At 43.3% G+C, this 17,677-nt stretch overlaps 2 protein-coding genes across 2 annotated transcripts in view; one reads left to right on the plus strand and one right to left on the minus strand.

Moving 5' to 3' along the window:
• Window positions 1-243: 243 nt before the first annotated feature.
• Window positions 244-8,062, minus strand: meig1 (meiosis/spermiogenesis associated 1). The gene is made up of 3 exons (XM_048554378.2): window positions 7,952-8,062; window positions 5,448-5,620; window positions 244-407 (listed from the first exon to the last, which is right to left on the minus strand). Exons 2-3 carry the CDS (start codon window positions 5,604-5,606, stop codon window positions 279-281), a joined length of 288 nt encoding a protein of 95 aa, XP_048410335.1. The 5' UTR covers window positions 5,607-5,620; window positions 7,952-8,062; the 3' UTR covers window positions 244-278.
• A 4,766-nt stretch (window positions 8,063-12,828) lies between these two features.
• Window positions 12,829-17,677, plus strand: part of dclre1c (DNA cross-link repair 1C, PSO2 homolog (S. cerevisiae)) — a 48,217-nt gene continuing 43,368 nt past the window's right edge. The window contains exons 1-2 of the mRNA XM_048554057.1: window positions 12,829-12,979; window positions 16,766-16,817. Coding sequence (XP_048410014.1) covers window positions 12,871-12,979; window positions 16,766-16,817 — 161 coding nt within the window. The 5' untranslated portion in view covers window positions 12,829-12,870. The remainder of the gene's footprint in view (window positions 12,980-16,765; window positions 16,818-17,677) is intronic.

Raw genomic sequence — 17,677 nt, forward strand, 5'->3', positions numbered from 1 at the left:
ATAGAAATTGTTTTAACAGCTTTTTACAGTTCCCAAGATTTGCCTTCCTGAGTAACAAACATTCATTTAGATAATACATTCATAGATCGCTAATAAGGTGGTTTGTGTTTTTCAAAAAGCCTTACATCTTCTACTTCAGATTTAACCAGAACATAAAGGGGAAAGAACCGAACACAGACTCATAAATGTTAAGATGTGAAACACTCAAACAAAAGACATATGAAGGTAAATGTTGATTTGATTTATTTAGATTCAAATGTGTGACAAACAAGAATTAATCAATAGGCATAAACCTTGACTTTCTGGACTTCTTTGTCCTCGCATTCCCTTTTCCTACTGTAGTAATAAAATGTGTTATCTCGTCTTTGAAGTTTTTTCACATACCCAGTATCTGGCCAACGATCCACCTGCATTGAACAGAATGTCACTGTCTCAATTTGGTCACACAACATTTCATTGAGTATCTCAGTCATACAGCATATTGCACACTAAAATGTAAGGATTGAAATGCAACACATGGAAGGGCTGAGAGATAGTAAGAACTGCAGATGCTCGAGTCAGAGATAACACACTTTGTGGACACAGTAGAGGGACCACTAACCAATAGTTAGAAGTTTTAGGTAAGGAGCAGGAGCTGGACGAACATAGCAGGCCAGGCAACATCAGAGGAGCAGGAAAGCTGACACTTTGGTTCGCGACCCTTCTTCAGAAATGGGGGAGAGGAAAGGGATTGCTGAAATGATGGTGATAGGAGATTGCAGGTAGGCAATGGTGGGGATTGGTCAGTGAGGTAGGAGAGACCGATAAGTGGGAGAGAAGATGGACTGTTGTATCAGACAAGGAGGCGGGGATCAGAGGGAGTGTTGATCATGGGATGAGGCTGGGGATGGGGACATTTTGAAACTAGTAAAGTCCACATTGAGAGCATTAGGTTTCAGGCTCCCAAGGTGGAATGTGAAGTGCTGCTCCTCCAGTTTTCAGGTGGTGTCATTGTGACACTGGAGGAGGCCCAGGATGGACATGTTGTCCAGGGAGTGGGAGGGAGAGTGCAGTGTTTCGCGACTGGAAAATGTTGTCGTGAACAGAGCACAGGTACTCTACAAAGCATTCTCCGAGCCTCTGCTTGGTCTCACCAATGTAAAGGAGGCCACAACAGGAACATCAGATGTGCAGGTGAACATTTACCTCATGTGGAAGGTTTTTTTGGTTCCTGGGATGGAGGTGACAGGGGAGGTGCGGGGGCAGATGTAGCACTTCCTGCGGTTGCAGGACAAGGTGCCAGCAATGGTGGGATTAGTGGGGAGTGTGGAGCAGACGAGGGAGAGAGTGGTCCTCCAGAAGGCAGAAAAGGGTGGGGAGGGAATATATATTCTTCATAGTGGGGTCATATTGCAGGTGGCAGAAATGGCAGGGAATAATGCATTGAATCTGGCGGTTAGCGGGGTGATTTGTGAGGACAAGGGGGATAGCTGGGTAGGTTTTGTGATATATTGTGAAGTTTTCCTGAAGATCTGGAACAGAGATAAGGAGTAAAATGATAAGTATATTTTCAAAATATTTCACAGTTACCACACATTCAGATATCATAGAGTCACAGAGGTTTTAAAGCATGGAAAGAGGTCCTTTGGTCTGTCATGTTCGTGCCAGTCATTAAACATCTAACTTGGCCCTTAACCTTTTGTGCTCTGGTGTCTCAAGTACTTGTCTACATTGTTTTTAATGTTCCTGCTCTACCACCCTTGTAGGCAGTGCGTTCCAGATACCCCACCACTCTCTGGATGAAAAAGTATTTGCTCAAATCCCCCTAAACCTCCTGCTCCTTACCTAAAACTTCTAACTATTGGTTAGTGGTCCCTCTACAAGGGGGATACAAGTCTCCCTATTGACCAAGACTATGCCCCTCAGAACATTGTACACCTCAGTCAGATACCCTCTGTTCTAAGGTAAACAACCCCAGTTTGCTTAGTCTCTCTTCATAGCTTAACCACTCCAGTCCAGGCATCCTGGTGAGTCTACTCTGCACCTTCTGTAGTGCAATCACATCCTTACGATAGTGTAGCAACGGGAAATACACACAGAACTCCATGTGTAGCCTAACTGACTTTCATACAGCTCCATCACAATCTCCTTGTCTTGTACTCGATGCCTTGACTAATTAAGCTAAGTATCCCATTTGCCTTTTTAACCACCTTATCTACCTTCAAGGCTGCTTTCAAGCATCAGTGGACATGCACATCAAGGTCCCTCGGTTCATCTGCTCTTCCTGGTATCCTATCATTCAATGTGCATTTCCTTGCCTTGTTAGTCCTCCCAAAATACATCACCTCACATTTTTCAGGATTAAATTCCATTTGCCATTATTCTGCCCATCTGATCAGTCCATCTATAATGTCCTGTAGTCCAACATTTTTCTCTGCACTATTTACCACCACAAATTTACATGATATCAGCGAACACAGAAGTCATACTTCATACATTCATGTTCAGATCATTAATGTACCCTACAAACAGTAAGAGATACAGCACGGAATCCTGCAGTACACCACTGGATCCAGACTTTTAGTAACAGAAACATCCTCTGACCATCATCCCCAGCTTCTTGTAACTAAGCCAATTTTGGATCCGATTTGCCAAACTGTGCAGAATTCCAGGGGATCTTAGCTTCTGAAACACTCTGCCATGTGAGACTTCTTCAAAAGTCTTACTGAAGTCCACAGACCATGTCCACTACACTACCATCATCTACACACCTAGTTACCTCCTCGAAAAGGTCAATCACATTTGTTAGTCATGACATCCCCCTTACAAAGTCATGCTGACTATTTTTGATGAATCCTTCCCCCTCCAAGTGAAGGTTGATTCTGTCCTTCAGGTAGATATGAGACTTACTAACTTAAAGTTTCCTGGCTTAACCCTATCACCCTTCTTGAATTCCTGTTCTCCAGTCCTCTGGAAACCCTGACTGTGGCCAGAAAGAATTTGAAATTTTATGTCATAATCCCTAAAATCTCCTCCCTTGCCTCTAACGGCATATTGGGATACATCACATCTGGGCTTAGAGAATTCATGACCTTTCAAAGGCTGCTAAATCCATTAATACCTGCTCCCTCTCAATACTAATTTGTTAAAGTATTACAGTCCCCTCCCTGATTTCCAGACCTATATCATTCTTCTCCATTATGAATACAAATGCAAAGTACTCATTTAAAACCTCAGCTAATGGGTCCAACTATTTCCTGGTTTTTCTCTTGCCCCTAATACACTTAGAGGACATCTCTGAATGTTCATTAATGGTACCCACGAGAGCTTTCTCATGTTCCCTTTTCTCTTTCCTAACTCTATTTTTAGTAACCTCCTGCACTTTCTATACTCCTTTAGGACATTCACTGTTTTGAGTCTTTGGGATCTACCATAATATTCTTTGTTTTTCTTGTGCAATCTTGTACATTCCTTGATATCCTGGGTTTTGTGGACTTGTTGGCCCTATCCTTCACTTTTACAGGAACATGTTAGCCCTACACTTTTACTGTTACCCTTTTGAATGTCTCCCACTGCTCTTATATGGATTTTCCTGTCAGAGACCGAGTTCTTATTAAAATCAGCCTGCCCCAAATTCAGAACCTTCATCTCCTGTCCATCTTTGTCCTTAACCATAATTACCTAAAATCTTACTTTGTTACAATCACTGTTGCTGAAATTCTCCCCCACTGCCAAATGTACCACAAGCTGGCTTTGTTGGTCCTAAAACTAGGTCCAATACTGTCCTCTCTTTTGTGGGACTTTTTACATGATAGCTTGGAAAGCTCTATTGGACATATCTTAATAATTCTGCTCCTCTGAATCTTTTGCTCTTTGACTAACCAATTAATACTGTGAAAGTTAAAATACCCACTATTATTACCCTATTTCTTCTACACTTCTCTGAGATTTGCTGACACATCTGTCTTTCTATCTGTCACAAACTGTTTGGAGTCTACAGTACCCCCATCCCCCACACCAAATACTCCTTCCCCCTCAAACAAATTGATTGGTCCCTTTTGTATTTAAGTTCCACTTTCTAAGATGTCAGAGACAAAAACAAAAATTGCTGGATACGATCAGCAGGTCTGCCAGCATCTGTGGAGAGAAATCAGAGTTAACGCTTTGGGTCAAGTGACCCTTCCTCAGAGCTATTCTGCATTAATTGGCTCTTTGATTAATATTGTGAAACCACCTCACCTTTTACACCTCCCCTTCCATCAGACCGAAAGATTCCATGCCCCAGAATGTTGAGCTGCCAGTCCTGTGTGTCCCTGAGTCATGTCTCCGTGATAGCAATTATATCACGTTCCCATATATTAATCAACACCCTCAACTCATTTGCCTTTCACAGAATCCCCATGGTATGGAAACAGGCTCTTCAGCCCAACAGGTCCACACTGACCCTCAGAGCGTCCCATGCAGACCCATCTCCTATGACGCACCTAATCTACACATCCCTGAACACAATGGGTATTTTACTATGGCCAATCCACCTAGCCTGCACATCTTTAGACTGTGGGAGGAAACCGGAGCACCCAGAGGAAACCCACACAGACACGGGGAGAACGTGCAAACTCCACACAGACAGTCGCCTGAGGGTGGAGTCGAACCCGGGTCCCTGGCACTGTGAGGCAGCAGTGCTAACCACTGAGCCACCGTGCCACCCCAAACTTGCCTACTCACAAGACTTCTTGCATTAAAATAAACAAATTAGTGGGAATAAAATTGACTAGAACTGTAAAAGAAAATATTACCAAAAAACAAAAACAACATGCTGGAGAAACTCAGTAAATCGGGCAGCAACTGTGGAGGGAGAAACAGAATTTAATGTGTTGAGTCCAATATGACTCTTGTTCAGAACTAAGCTGTTTGACTTGTTCAGCATTATCATGTCAGTTCGGAAATAGGGTTATCAGAGACTTGAATCATTGACATGGTTTCTCTCTCCACTGATCCTGCCAGACTGCTGAGTTTCTCCAGCACTTCCTGTTTTTATTTCAGAATTCCAGCATCCACAGTGTTTTGCTTTCATATGAACCAACAAATGTTGGGATTGCAAAAATGAATGACAGAAGTTTAGGGAGTGAAGATCATCAGTTTGATTTGGAATCTTCATTTTCACCCCAAAAATTGAACATTGGCTATTTTAAATATGAAAATAATCTTTTTATATAAAAAAAGTCTTTCAAAGATTCCGTTGTGAAGCTTAACGCTATCATAATATGACTTTGTTGCTCAAACCTAGTTAACTTATTGGATGGACCTTTGTATTTCTTATCATTATCCTGTGAGTTAATTCTGTTGGTTTAATTATCTGGATAACACAAATGTGTGCTTACTTTATAACATTTCTGCATGCTTTCATTTACAAGTATTGAAAATTAAACAATTGTAGTGTACAATTAATCAGCCACTGAATATATTACCCCATCTACTTGCTTTACTTGCTTGTATTCAATTTCATCTCTGTATCCAGCTTGTTGAAATCGATATAAATTTTCTATTTCTTCAGTCCATTGCTTAGCACGACTCATAAATTTAGGTTTTACTTCTTGCCCCTGGGTTCCAAAATCTCTCAAAGACATAATGTAATAAATACCTAAAGTAGAAAAGATAGATAAACGTTGACCTTCTAATTCACATCTACATACAAGCAGGCTCAAAAGCAATGTTTATAAATAGGTTACATTCTAAAATATTTGAAGCTGTACAATCACAAATATTGGTTCTTTGAAAACATTTAATCTGTGTTCTGGATGATGGAAACAAATACAACATTTCTAAATTTACTGATGACATAAAACTGGGCAGGATTGTGAGTTGTGAAGAAAATATAAGGAAGCTTTTAAGTGATGTGGGCAAGTGGATGAGTGGCCAAACACATGGCAGATGCATTCATTAAGTCTAAATATGAAGTTATTACATGTGGATTAAAAGCAGAATGAAAGAGTATGATTTAAATACTTACATGTTGTGAAGTGTGGATGTACAAAGGGATCTGGTTGTTCGTATACACCAGTCCATGAAAGTATACAGGCAGTTGCAGTAAGCAATTGGGAAAGCTAACAGTGTGTTGGTTTTCATTGCAAGAGGATTTGAGTTCACTGCAGTCTACAAAGCCTTGGTAAGACCAGACCACGAATATTGTTGGCAGCGTGGAGCTGGATGAACACGGCAAGCCAAACAGCATCTTCGGAGCACAAAAGCTGACGCTTCAGGCCTAGACCCTTCATCAGAAAAGCTTTAAAATGCTGCTTGGCCTGCTATGTTCATCCAGTTCCACACTTTGTTATCTCAGATTCACCAGCATCTGTAGTTCCCATTATCTCTGATATTGTATGCAGTGTCAGTCTCCCTGCGTTTGAAAGGATACCCTCTCCACAGAGGAATTGCAGCAGAGATTCACTCGGCTGATACTGGGGATGGCAGGACGTCCTCTGAGAAGAAGTTGCTTCGACTGGGCCTGTACTCACTGGAGTGGATGAGAAGCATAAGAGGAGATCTGTTTAAACATATCAAATCCTAACAGGGCCGGACAGTCTAGAATCAGGGAGGATGCTTTCCTTGAACAAAACAACAAAAGTACTGTGGATGAAAGGAATCATAAACAAAAACAGAAATTGCTGAAAAAAATTCAGCATAATCTGGCAGCATCTGTGGAGAGAAAGCAGAGCTAACATTTCCGGTCCTAAACTGACATTTTCCCAGGTTGTGGGAGCTAGAACCAGAGATCAGAGTCTGAAGATACAAAGTGGTCAATTTAGGGCTGAGATGAGGAAAAGCTCAAAGGCTAGTGAACTGTGGAATTCTTTACCACAGAAGGCTTTGGAGGTCAAGTCACTGAATATATTCAAGAACGAGGTATATACTTTTTAGATTTTAAAGGCATCAAACGGTGTGGGGACATAAACAGGAATATGACATTGAGAGAGAGAGGATCAGTGATGATCAAACTGAATGGTGGAGCAGTTTTGAAGAGCCAGATGATTTACTCTTGTTCCTAGTTTCTATGTTTCAATGTGATTAGAAAGAAAGATTTGTGTTTAAAGTATTTGACTTTATATATCTATAAATTCATGACGTCAGGATTTCCCAAAGTGCTTTACAGCCAGTGATGTATATTTGAAATGCAGGGAAAACAGCAGACAATTTGCACACAGAAAGCTCTCACCAGCAGCACTATCAGATAGCCTGTATAAATGATGTTCATTGACGAATGAAGGACCACTGGGAAAACTCCTCTGCTCTTCTTCAAAATAGTGACAATTTCTAAACAAAGGCATTTTCTTGTAATTTGAAAAAGAATGTTTTTAGCCACTCAACATTTCTAGGCGCATGTAAACGTCAGTTGCCATACTGAAGAATCTACTGAGAAACGCTAATGAATAAGCTCCCCCCGTAGACGATATAGAAGGCAAATCTCCCATACCCTCATACATCAGTTATACAAGCAGAGACTGGCAAGAATTAAAGGACACCTACTGACTGAAACCCTGTAGCTAATCAGCAGAGCTTTGGGTTCATCCGTCTCTTTCCCACTGACACTCCGCCGGCTGCTCAGCGGTCACACACATGTAATCTGAAGCACTGTACATCTTCAGAGATAGTAAGAACTGCAGATGCTGGAGTCAGAAATAACAGTGTGGAACTGCAGAAACACAGCGGGCCAGGCAACATTACAGGAGCAGGAAAGTTGACGTTTCGGGTCGGGACCCTTCTTCAGATTTTGCCTGCTAAACCATAGCAAGTTTGCCGGAGCTGTGTCCAATGTCCCGTCACTGGCTTAGAACCAGACATTTACCATCCCACCTCCAGTTATTGCCTCCCCGCAGTCCCCCACACAGTGAGAATTCTCTGTGAACCTTAAGCTGATCAACATTTTCCCTGCCAGTGCCTGAAGTTTCATGCTACGGACACGCAGGAAACTCACCCTTGAAAACCAACACGATAAGTTATTCCCACACAGAGATGCAGCACAGACTGGACTGTTACTTTGTCTGGTTCGTTGGACCGTGGGGGTTGCTGGTGTGTTGTTGTCAGCTGTAACCAGGCAACGCATGATGCTACAATGTAGCTGAGATTATTCTTCCGCTCTAGTAGGAAACCACGTGTGGAGCGTCACAAGCCAATTCTAAATGAGCTGCTTTGTGTTCATTCAACCAGGCAAAACATGGGCAAGTTCGTTCCTTTAGGTTTAGTGCAAATAAAATATTTTCTCCGCTAACACCCGGACAGAGGACAATTCTGAATTATTGGTGGCATTCGAACGCTTATTGATGAGAGAGAAAAAATGCACAAGGTTGGCTGTCCATCCAAGTAGATTACAGAGAGTATTATGACTAAAGGCTAACAGCACTTAGACTCAGCACAGATTTGCCACCTTAAAAAATGTACGAGATGGGCACCGGTATCATGAGATGATGTGATAAATTCACTGAAATTCTCGATTGGACTTAGAAACCAAAGGAGCTCATGTGGAATCGCAGGAACATGCTGAAAATTGTTCACTGCTTTACATCAAAGTTTGACAGCAAAATGTCAGCATTGGAGGCTGGGTGTGATTTTGAACATAGTCAACTACTCCTTCTGCTTTCTCCTCATAACCCTGCACATTTTTCCTTTTCACAGGCTACTCAAATTTCCTCTCAAAATCCTCAATTTGTCCTGTGTCCACCGCACTCTAGCACCATATTCCAGATCCTAACCATCCTCATCACAGTTCTCATTTCTAAATTTTGAAACACGTGCAAATTTTGAAAACATAGCCTGCACACCCTTGTTCATGTCATGAGTATAGATTGAGAAAAGCAGTCGTTGCAGAGCTGATCCATGGGCAATCCCGTTGAACAAGTCCCCATTCATGATCAGTGATAATGGGAACTGCAGATGCTGGAGAATCCAAGATAATAAAATGTGAGGCCTGATGAACACAGCAGGCCCAGCAGCATCTCAGGAGCACAAAAGCTGACGTTTTGGGCCTAGACCCTTCATCAGAGGGGGGAACAGGGTGAGCGTTCTGGAATAAATATGGAGAGAGGGGCAGGCAGACCGAAGATGGAGAGAAAACAAGATAGGTGGAGAGGAGAGTATAGGTAGGGAGGGGATAGGTCGGTCCACGGAAGACGGACAGGTCAAGGAGGTGGGATGAGGTTAGTAGGTAGGAGATGGAGGTGCGGCTTGGGGTGGGAGGAAGGGATGGGTGAGAGGAAGAACAGGTTAGGGAGACAGAGACAGGCTGGACTGGTTTTGGGATGCAGTGGGTGGAGGGGAAGAGCTGGGCTGGTTGTGTGGTGCAGTGGGGGGAGGGGACGAACTGGGCTGGTTTTGGGATGCGGTGGGGGAAGGGGAGATTTTGAAGCTGGTGAAGTCCACATTGATACCATTGGGCTGCAGGGTTCCCAAGCGGAATATGAGTTGCTGTTCCTGCAACCTGGGCCTCCTGCAGTGCCACAATGATGCCACCCGAAGGTTGCAGGAACAGCAACTCATATTCCGCTTGGGAACCCTGCAGCCCAATGGTATCAATGTGGACTTCACCAGCTTCAGAATCTCCCCTTCCCCCACCGCATCCCAAAACCAGCCCAGTTCGTCCCCTCCCCCCACTGCACCACACAACCAGCCCAGCTCTTCCCCTCCACCCACTGCATCCCAAAACCAGCCCAGCCTGTCTCTGCCTCCCTAACCTGTTCTTCCTCTCACCCATCCCTTCCTCCCACTCCAAGCCGCACCTCCATCTCCTACCTATTAACCTCATCCCGCCTCCTTGACCTGTCCGTCTTCCCTGGACTGACCAATCCTCTCCCTACCTCCCCACCTATACTCTCCTCTCCACCTATCTTCTTTTCTCCATCTTCAGTCCGCCTCCCTCTCTCTCCCTATTTATTCCAGAACCGTCACCCCATCCCCCCCTCTGATGAAGGGTCTAGGCCCGAAACGTCAGCTTTTGTGCTCCTGAGATGCTGCTGGGCCTGCTGTGTTCATCCAGCCTCACATTTCGTTATCCCCATTCATGATCAATCCTCTTTCCTGTCACAGCCAATATCACAGCACAAGTTCCTTTTATTTCATGGATTTCAAATTTTTTGAGAAGTCTTTTGTGAGACTTTATCAAGCACCTTTTGATTTTTTAAAAAATTGAACCTATTTTTCGAATCAGCTTGTTCCTAGATGTTATTACATACTTCTGAGGTCGGTCTTGAACCTCGGCCACCCAGTCCAGGGGCATATTTCGCTTCGGAACCCTGCAGACCGATGGTATCAATGTGGACTTCACAAGCTTCAAAATCAGCCTTCCCTCTCTTGCTATCCATAGCCCTGTGGGTTTCAGAACCACAGGTCTATGTCCAATTTTTTTTTTACCATTTAATCTGCCACCTTGTACAGGGCAATTATCAATGGGTAATTTGTTCTTTTTGATGCTGTATTTGGGTGAGCAGCTGTTACTTTTTCTTCATCCAAGTGTGTGCATATCACGCATTTAATGTTCCCCACTGGACTTCCCTTCAAAAGGTGGTGGTAAGCTGGTTTTTGAATGGCTGCAGTCCATCTGTGAGCATTGTGTTTGCTAATGCTACAAGTACAGGGAGCCCAAGACAAAATGGACCATGGAGCCTTCTTGCAAGCTGTGCATCTGAATGATCCAACATTTCCAGAAGAGAGAGAGAGAGGGAGAGAGAAATATGAGATATTCAACAGATGAAGGCACAAAGAAGAAGGGGAAAGTACTGGATGCTGGGAATCTCATGGGAAAACAGATGATGGGGCAAATAAAAAGCACCCAAATGTAAGGGCCCAAGAAAGTTCAACCTTCCTTTGAGAAGAATGCATTGTGCAGGCTGTGTTTCTCAAAGGTGTGAGCTGAATGATAATCTCAACACCCTGATCATCCCAGCCAGCATTTCTTCCAGTTGCGAAAAATGTACTTTATTCATAAATTATCTATAAGGGCAACACAGAACAATTCAAGTTGGACTTTACAGAAAATGTGATTTAAAATCATGTTTTTCATTGCACGCAGATGCACCCATCCATTTGCAAAATGGCAACATTTCCCAAATATAACTATAAGAACATAACTAAAAGCAGGAGTAGGCCAATCAGCTGCTTAAGCCTGCTTTGCTATTTAATACAACCGTGGCTGATCTCATCTCGGCCTCAACTCCACTTCCTTGCTTGCAGTCTATAGCCCTTCAATCAATTACTAATTAAAAGTCTGTTTCCTCTTTAAATTTACTCAAAGTCCCAGCATCCACCATACTTTGGGGTAGAATAACAACCTCTGGAGAGAAGTAATTCCTTATCCAAAAATTATGACCTCCCATTTTGGATTGTCCCATGAGGAAACATTTTTCCTACAACTGCTTTGTCAAACCTTGTGAGCAGATCTGGGCAAACCTTAGGTTTGATATATTGGCCTTGGAGAGAGTACAATGTGGGTTTACAAGACTGATATCTGGGCATCAGAGGTTAAATTATGAGGAAAGATTATTCAAATTAGGCCCATTTTCTGTAGAATTTATGAGGTTAAGGGGTAATTGTTTCAGTCTTCAAGATACTAACAAGAAAAAACAGGGTAGATGAAGATAAGTGCTTGTCCTGCTGTGTTCATCCAGCTCTACACCTTGTTATCTCAGATTAAACAGCATCTGCAGTTCCTACTATCTCTAAAACAATTTTAACCCCGCTCCAAAGCCTCTTTTAAGGACTCCTACCCTGACAAAGTTACCCTCCTCCCTTGGGAAAATCCTCAGTGGATCTCTCCCCATTTCTTAAGAAGGGTCTCGGCCCAAAACATCAGCCTTCCTGCTCCTCTGATGCTGCTTGGCCTGCTGTGTTCTTCCAGCTCTATTCCTTGTTTTCGTGGATGAAGATAAACTACTTCCACAGAGTGGAGATTCTAGAATGGGGGCACAGTCTGAGAATTAAAGCCCGATTGGCCAGGAGAGATGTTAGAAAGCATTTCCACAAAGGGTGGGTGAGGTTTGGAGCTCTCTTGCATAAGTGACAGTAGATGCTGAATCAGTTGTTAATTTTAAATCTGAGATTGATAATTTTTTGTTAAGCAAGGGTATTAAGGAATATAGGCCTCAAGTAGATATACAAAGTTAGGCCACAGATCAACCATGATCTAACTGAATGGAGAAACAGGCACGGAACGGGTTACTGCTGCTCCTATGTTTTCTTATATATACCTCAATTAGTTCTCCTGTCACTCTACAGTCCAAAGAATATAGGCCTAAACTGATCAAACTCTTTCATAAGTCAAAACTCTCACCTCTGAAATCAATCTAGTGAACCTCCTCTGAACTGCCACTAATACAACTATGCTCCCTCCATAAGTAAGGGAACCAAAATTGTATGCAAAATTCCAGATGCAGTCTCACTAATGCCTTGTACAGTTACAGCAACCCTCTGATGAAGGGTCTAGGCCCGAAACGTCAGCTTTTGTGCTCCTGAGATGCTGCTTGGCCTGCTGTGTTCATCCAGCCTCACATTTTATTATCTTACACTCTGATTGCTTTAGCAACAAAATGCCAAATTAAAAAATAATTTCTAAAAATCCAACAGGAGTAACGAGGGGTTACTAAGTGCCGGGGTATATTATGGTAGAATTGCACACAGAGGAATTTCATCCCCCTCAGTCAAACATGCAGCCCCAATACTTTTTCTTTCTCACTGACACCAGGAAATCCTCAACACCCGATGGTGCCGGATTTTCCGGGATTGTCAGCGGCGTGGCCCGCCCCCCACCCCCAGGGGCTTCTCTGATTGGTCCCGCAATGTATCAATCGGAACCGGCGGATTGTAACCACTTGCGGCGGGTCGCCGTGTTGCCGACAAGAAGCAGCAATGAGTTCGTTCCAGGGTCGCATGCATGAATATCCCAACGTCTCCATCGATAGGTTTGACAGAGATAATCTGCTGGCTAAGGCTTACTTTTTGTCGCACTGTCATAAAGGTGGGAGAGTGCTCTTTGAAACTGATTCGGCGGTGGGGACCGGGGGGGGGGGCTCAGTGAGTAATTGCTGAACCATACACTGTTTTGAAAAAGAGTCACTAGACTCAAAACATTCATTCTGTTTCTCTCTCCAGGGATGCTGCCAGATCTGCTAAGTTTCTCCAGTAATTTCTGTGCTCCTCATCTCCTGCTCCTGCAGTTCTTTATTTGGTTGCAGACAGACAGAGCTGACTCGAGAAACATCATTGTGTGTGTGTGTTTCTGTTTCGCAGCCCTCACATACTGCCGGGGTGACCTCCGTTTCCCACTGAGAGTCTGGGTGTTTTGACAGGGCTGGTTCCTGTCACAATCCAATAATGAAGTTTGTTTTGGGGTGTGGGGAGAGGTCACACTGGCCAGTTGGAAGATTCAGAGTCGTCCTTTTGTCATAGTGATAGGACTGGGATTCCGCAGGGTCCCTCTTTGACTCGTATCGATTCATTTCTGAATTCTGTCTGCTGGCAGGATCATTTGCTTCGTTTTGTAATGTTTCTAATTCCCCTGATATACTGTATACTCGTGATGCAGACGCCTGAAGGCCAGAAAAAATTAGATTTAGAAAGGGCAGGAGCTAAAAATACGTCCCTGGGAGCTGGATGCGAATGCTGGTGAATTAGCGCTAACTGGTTCCTGGTTCCTGGTTACAAGGCCATTCTGCCCATTGAACCTGCTCTACTATTTAATAATGACACGGCTGATCTCACACTCTTCAGAAGCAAAGAACGAAGAAAATTACAGCATAAGAACAGGCCCTTCGGCCCTCCAAGCCTGCACCAACGTGCTGCCCATCACAACTAATACCCCCTACCCTTCTGGGGACCATACCCCTCTACTCCCATCCAATTCATATATTTGTCAAGATGCCCTTTAAAAGTCACTATAGAATCTGCTTCCACTACCTCCCCTAGCAGCGAGTTCCAGGCACCCACCACCCTCTGTAAAAAATTTTGGAATTCCAAAGATTTCAACCCTCTAAGAAATTCTCCCATGAGGAGGAATATCCTCTGAACATTTACGCTGTCAATCCCCTTAAGAACTCTATAAGTTTCACTTAGATCACCTCCACATTCTTCTAAACTCTAGCGAGTAGAGTCCCAGTTGTTTAACCTCCTGCTTATAAGACAGCCCCTCCATACCAGGCTTCATTCTGGTGAACATTCTCTGAACTACCTCCAATTGAACTATATCTTACCCCTAAATATAAGGACCAAAACTGCTGTCTCTACTACAAATGTTGTCTTTCCCACACCATGTACAGTCCCAGTAAGACTCCCTTATCTTTACATGGAAATGAAAGCTGACATTCCATTAGCATCCTGATTACCTTGCTACTCCTATATTCTAGCTTTCTGTGTAATGGTAGTGTCACTGGATATTCCAGAACAATAAAATAAACACACAAACTTTGGATGCTGGAAATCTGAAATAAAAACAAAGTGCTGGAGAAACTCAGCAGGTCTGGGAGCATCTGTGGAGAGCAAAAGAAAGTTAACATTTTGTTCAATGCCCTTCAAAGCGCCACTGGATTTAAAATGTTAACCCTCTTTCTCTATCTAGAGATGTAGCCTGACCAGCTGAGTTTCTCCAGTATTTGGGTTTTGTTCATAATCCAGAGCCCTGGATGATATTTGACTTTTGAATCCCACCACGGCAGGATTCAATAAAGAGCTAGCCTAATATTGACCATGGCATTGTTTGTTGTAAAAACACATCTGCATCACTAATGTCTCTTAACGAAGGAAATCTGCTGCTGTTACTTGGTCTGGCCTACATGTGAGTCCAGACCCACAACAATGTAGTTGACTCGTATCTGCCCTCCAGGCAATTAGGGATAGGCAATAAATGCAGTCTTGTCAGTGATGCCCTTATTCTGTGATTTTTTAAAAATAATACACCAATTGATTGGCAAGCATGTGAGCATCCACAATGAAGGTGGTCTGTTTAACAGGTTTAATCTTGATCTGAAGTGCCTGAGTACATGCCCATATATGTATCAGAGATAATAGGAACTGCAGATGCTGGAGAATCTGAGATAACAAGGTGTGGAGCTGGATGAACACAGCAGGCCAAGCAGCATCTTAGGAGCAGAAAAGCTGACATTGCGGGCCTAGCCCCTTCATCAGAAAAGGGGGAGGGGAAGAGGGCCCTGAAATAAATAGGGAGAGAGGGGGATGCGGATCAAAGATGGATAGAGAAGAAGATAGGTGGAGAGGAAACAGACAATTTAAAGAGGTGGGGATGGAGCCAGTAGAGGTGAATGTAGGTGGGGAGGTAGGGAAGAGATAGGTCAGCCCAGGGAGGACAGACAGGTCAAGGGGGCGGGATGAGGTTAGTAGATTGGAAATGGGGGTGTGGCTTGAGGTGGGAGGAGGGAGTAGGTGAGAGGAGGCGGGGACGAGCTGGGCTGGTTTTGGGATGCAGTAGGGGGTGAGGGGAGAGTTTGAAGCTTGTGAAATCCACATTGATACCATTGGACTGCAGGGTTCCCAAGCGGAATATGAGTTGCTGTTCCTGCAACCTTCAGGTGGCATCATTGTGGCACTGCAGGAGGCCCAGGAATATGGGCTGTGGACCCAAACAATGCTGCACATTCCAGAGGAGTTTCACCTCTACATACTGTCTAATCACTTTAAACTCAGCAAATAAGGAGGTGATTGCTCACCTCTTGGGATTTGGGTTTGCTCATTAATAATTGTGTGTTAATGGATTGGACTTTGAATTGCTGGGGCCTGCTCCCAGGTTGTCATTGGATCTGAATTAAACTGACCAAGAGTGCTGTTTGGCAGCCCCCCTATCATCCAGATCTTCCGCCCATTTCAATAAAAAACACTTAAATCTCTTCCTTTTCATCGACTGAAAAGTTATTGACCTGAAATGCTAACTCTTAATTCTCTCCGCAGATGCTGCCTGACCTGCTGAGTTTCTCCAGCCTTGTTTTGTTTTGCTTTGCTTTTATTTCAGGTTTTCAGCATCTGCAGGCTTATTTTTTGTTTCAGTCTGGTCTGGTTTTCAGTATGTTGGTGAGTTAGAAAGGACGTTCAAGAGCTTTGACCCAACAGCTATGAAGGAACAGTAATATTGATCAAAGTTGGCAGGGTATGTGGCTCGGAGGAGAACTTTCAGATGTTGGTGTTTCCATGCACCTGGTGCTTTTTGAGATGGATTTTAGGTGGTAATGGTTATGGGTTTGGAAAGTGCTTTCAAAGGAGCCTTGGTGAATTGCTACAGCGCACCTTGTGATCAGTACATATTAGTGTTACTCTGTTTTGGAGGTGAAGGGAATGAGTGTTGAAGGTGGACATTCTGCCAGTCAGTGAGCACCTTTGTCCTGAATGGTGTCAAACGTGTTGCAGTTGTTGAGACAAGTTGTTGAGGCAAGTAGGGAGAATTCCATCATATTCTTAACTTGTGCCTTGTAGATGATGGATAGGCTTACTGCCCTGGATGAAATTCTGTTTCTGATGCTGTAACATGTGATGCCTAAGCAGATCCCATCTATATTGAAACATTCTTTTTACACAGCACCGACGAATTACAACCTGGTAGAAACATTTAAATAATGTCTTTTTTAGATTTCTGAAGTGCGTGTAAGACAGAGAAAATCGAGGCAAATTGCACATTGGTTTTAGTCTAAAGATTCTATTAATGCTGATCACATGTCTAAAATTACTTCAGTTCAAATAGAAGAGCGACAGCCTACAATTTTGTAAAGAATTACTGAATCATCAATTTCTATCTTTTTTCCAGATCATATGAAAGGATTAAAAGCTCCTGCGCTGAAACGACGATTGGAATGCAGGTACTGTCCCCCTTTCATTTTTAAAGTGATCTTGGCAGGGAATACCTTCTCAGGGTCTAGAGAAGTGATCTACCCAGGTTACACATCTTGTGTTAGCCATCTGCTTTCACTCGAATTATTGTATGATAACTTATGGTTTTGAATTGGTTTGATTTATTATTGTCACATATACCAAGATACAGTGAAAAGTGTTGTGTGCTAACCAGACAAACCATACCTTACATAAGTACATCAGGGTAATCAAACAGAATGCTGAATATAGTGTTACAGCTACAGAGAAGGGGCAGAGAAAGATCAACTCTAACATATGAGAGGTCCATTCATAAGTCTGATAACAGCAGGGAAGAAGCTGTTGTTGAATCTGTTGGTATATATTTTCAAACTTTTGTATCTTTTGCTTGGTGGAAGACAGTGGGGAGGGATCTTTGATGTTGGCTGCTTTCCTGTGGTAGCGCGAAGTGTAGATGGAGTCAGTGGAAGGAAGGTTGGCTTTTGTAATGGCCTAGGCTGCGTTCACAATTTTCTGTAGTTTCTTGCGATCTTGGGCAGAGTAGTTGCTATACCAAGCAGTGATGCATCTGGATAGGATGCTTTCTGTGCTGCATCTGTAAAAGCTCATAAGAGTCATTGTGGGCATTCCAAATTTCCTTGCCTTCTGAGGAAGTAGAGGAAGTGCTAAAGCCAACAACAATCTGTCATAAAATTTCTATGGCCCACCATCCATGACGTTAACATCTTCCAGGAATTATTAGAGTCCCAGAGGATTGGAAATTGGCAAATGTAACACCACTGTTTCAGAATGTGGGAGAAAGAAGACCGGAAACTATAGGCTGGTTAGCCTGACCTTGTTTGTTGGTAAG

This window comes from Stegostoma tigrinum, chromosome 25, assembly GCF_030684315.1.
Source record: "Stegostoma tigrinum isolate sSteTig4 chromosome 25, sSteTig4.hap1, whole genome shotgun sequence".
Taxonomy (NCBI): Eukaryota; Metazoa; Chordata; class Chondrichthyes; order Orectolobiformes; family Stegostomatidae; genus Stegostoma; species Stegostoma tigrinum.

What these genes read in the sequence shown, in the direction of transcription:
- meig1 (XM_048554378.2), bottom strand. Translation starts at nt 5,606, where the DNA reads ATGTCTTTGAGAGATTTTGGAACCCAGGGGCAAGAAGTAAAACCTAAA. An exon ending in AAGTAAAGCAAGTAGATGGG is followed by an intron (nt 408 to 5,447) that starts GTAATATATTCA and finishes TGTTCAATGCAG; the next exon opens with GTGGATCGTTGGCCAGATAC.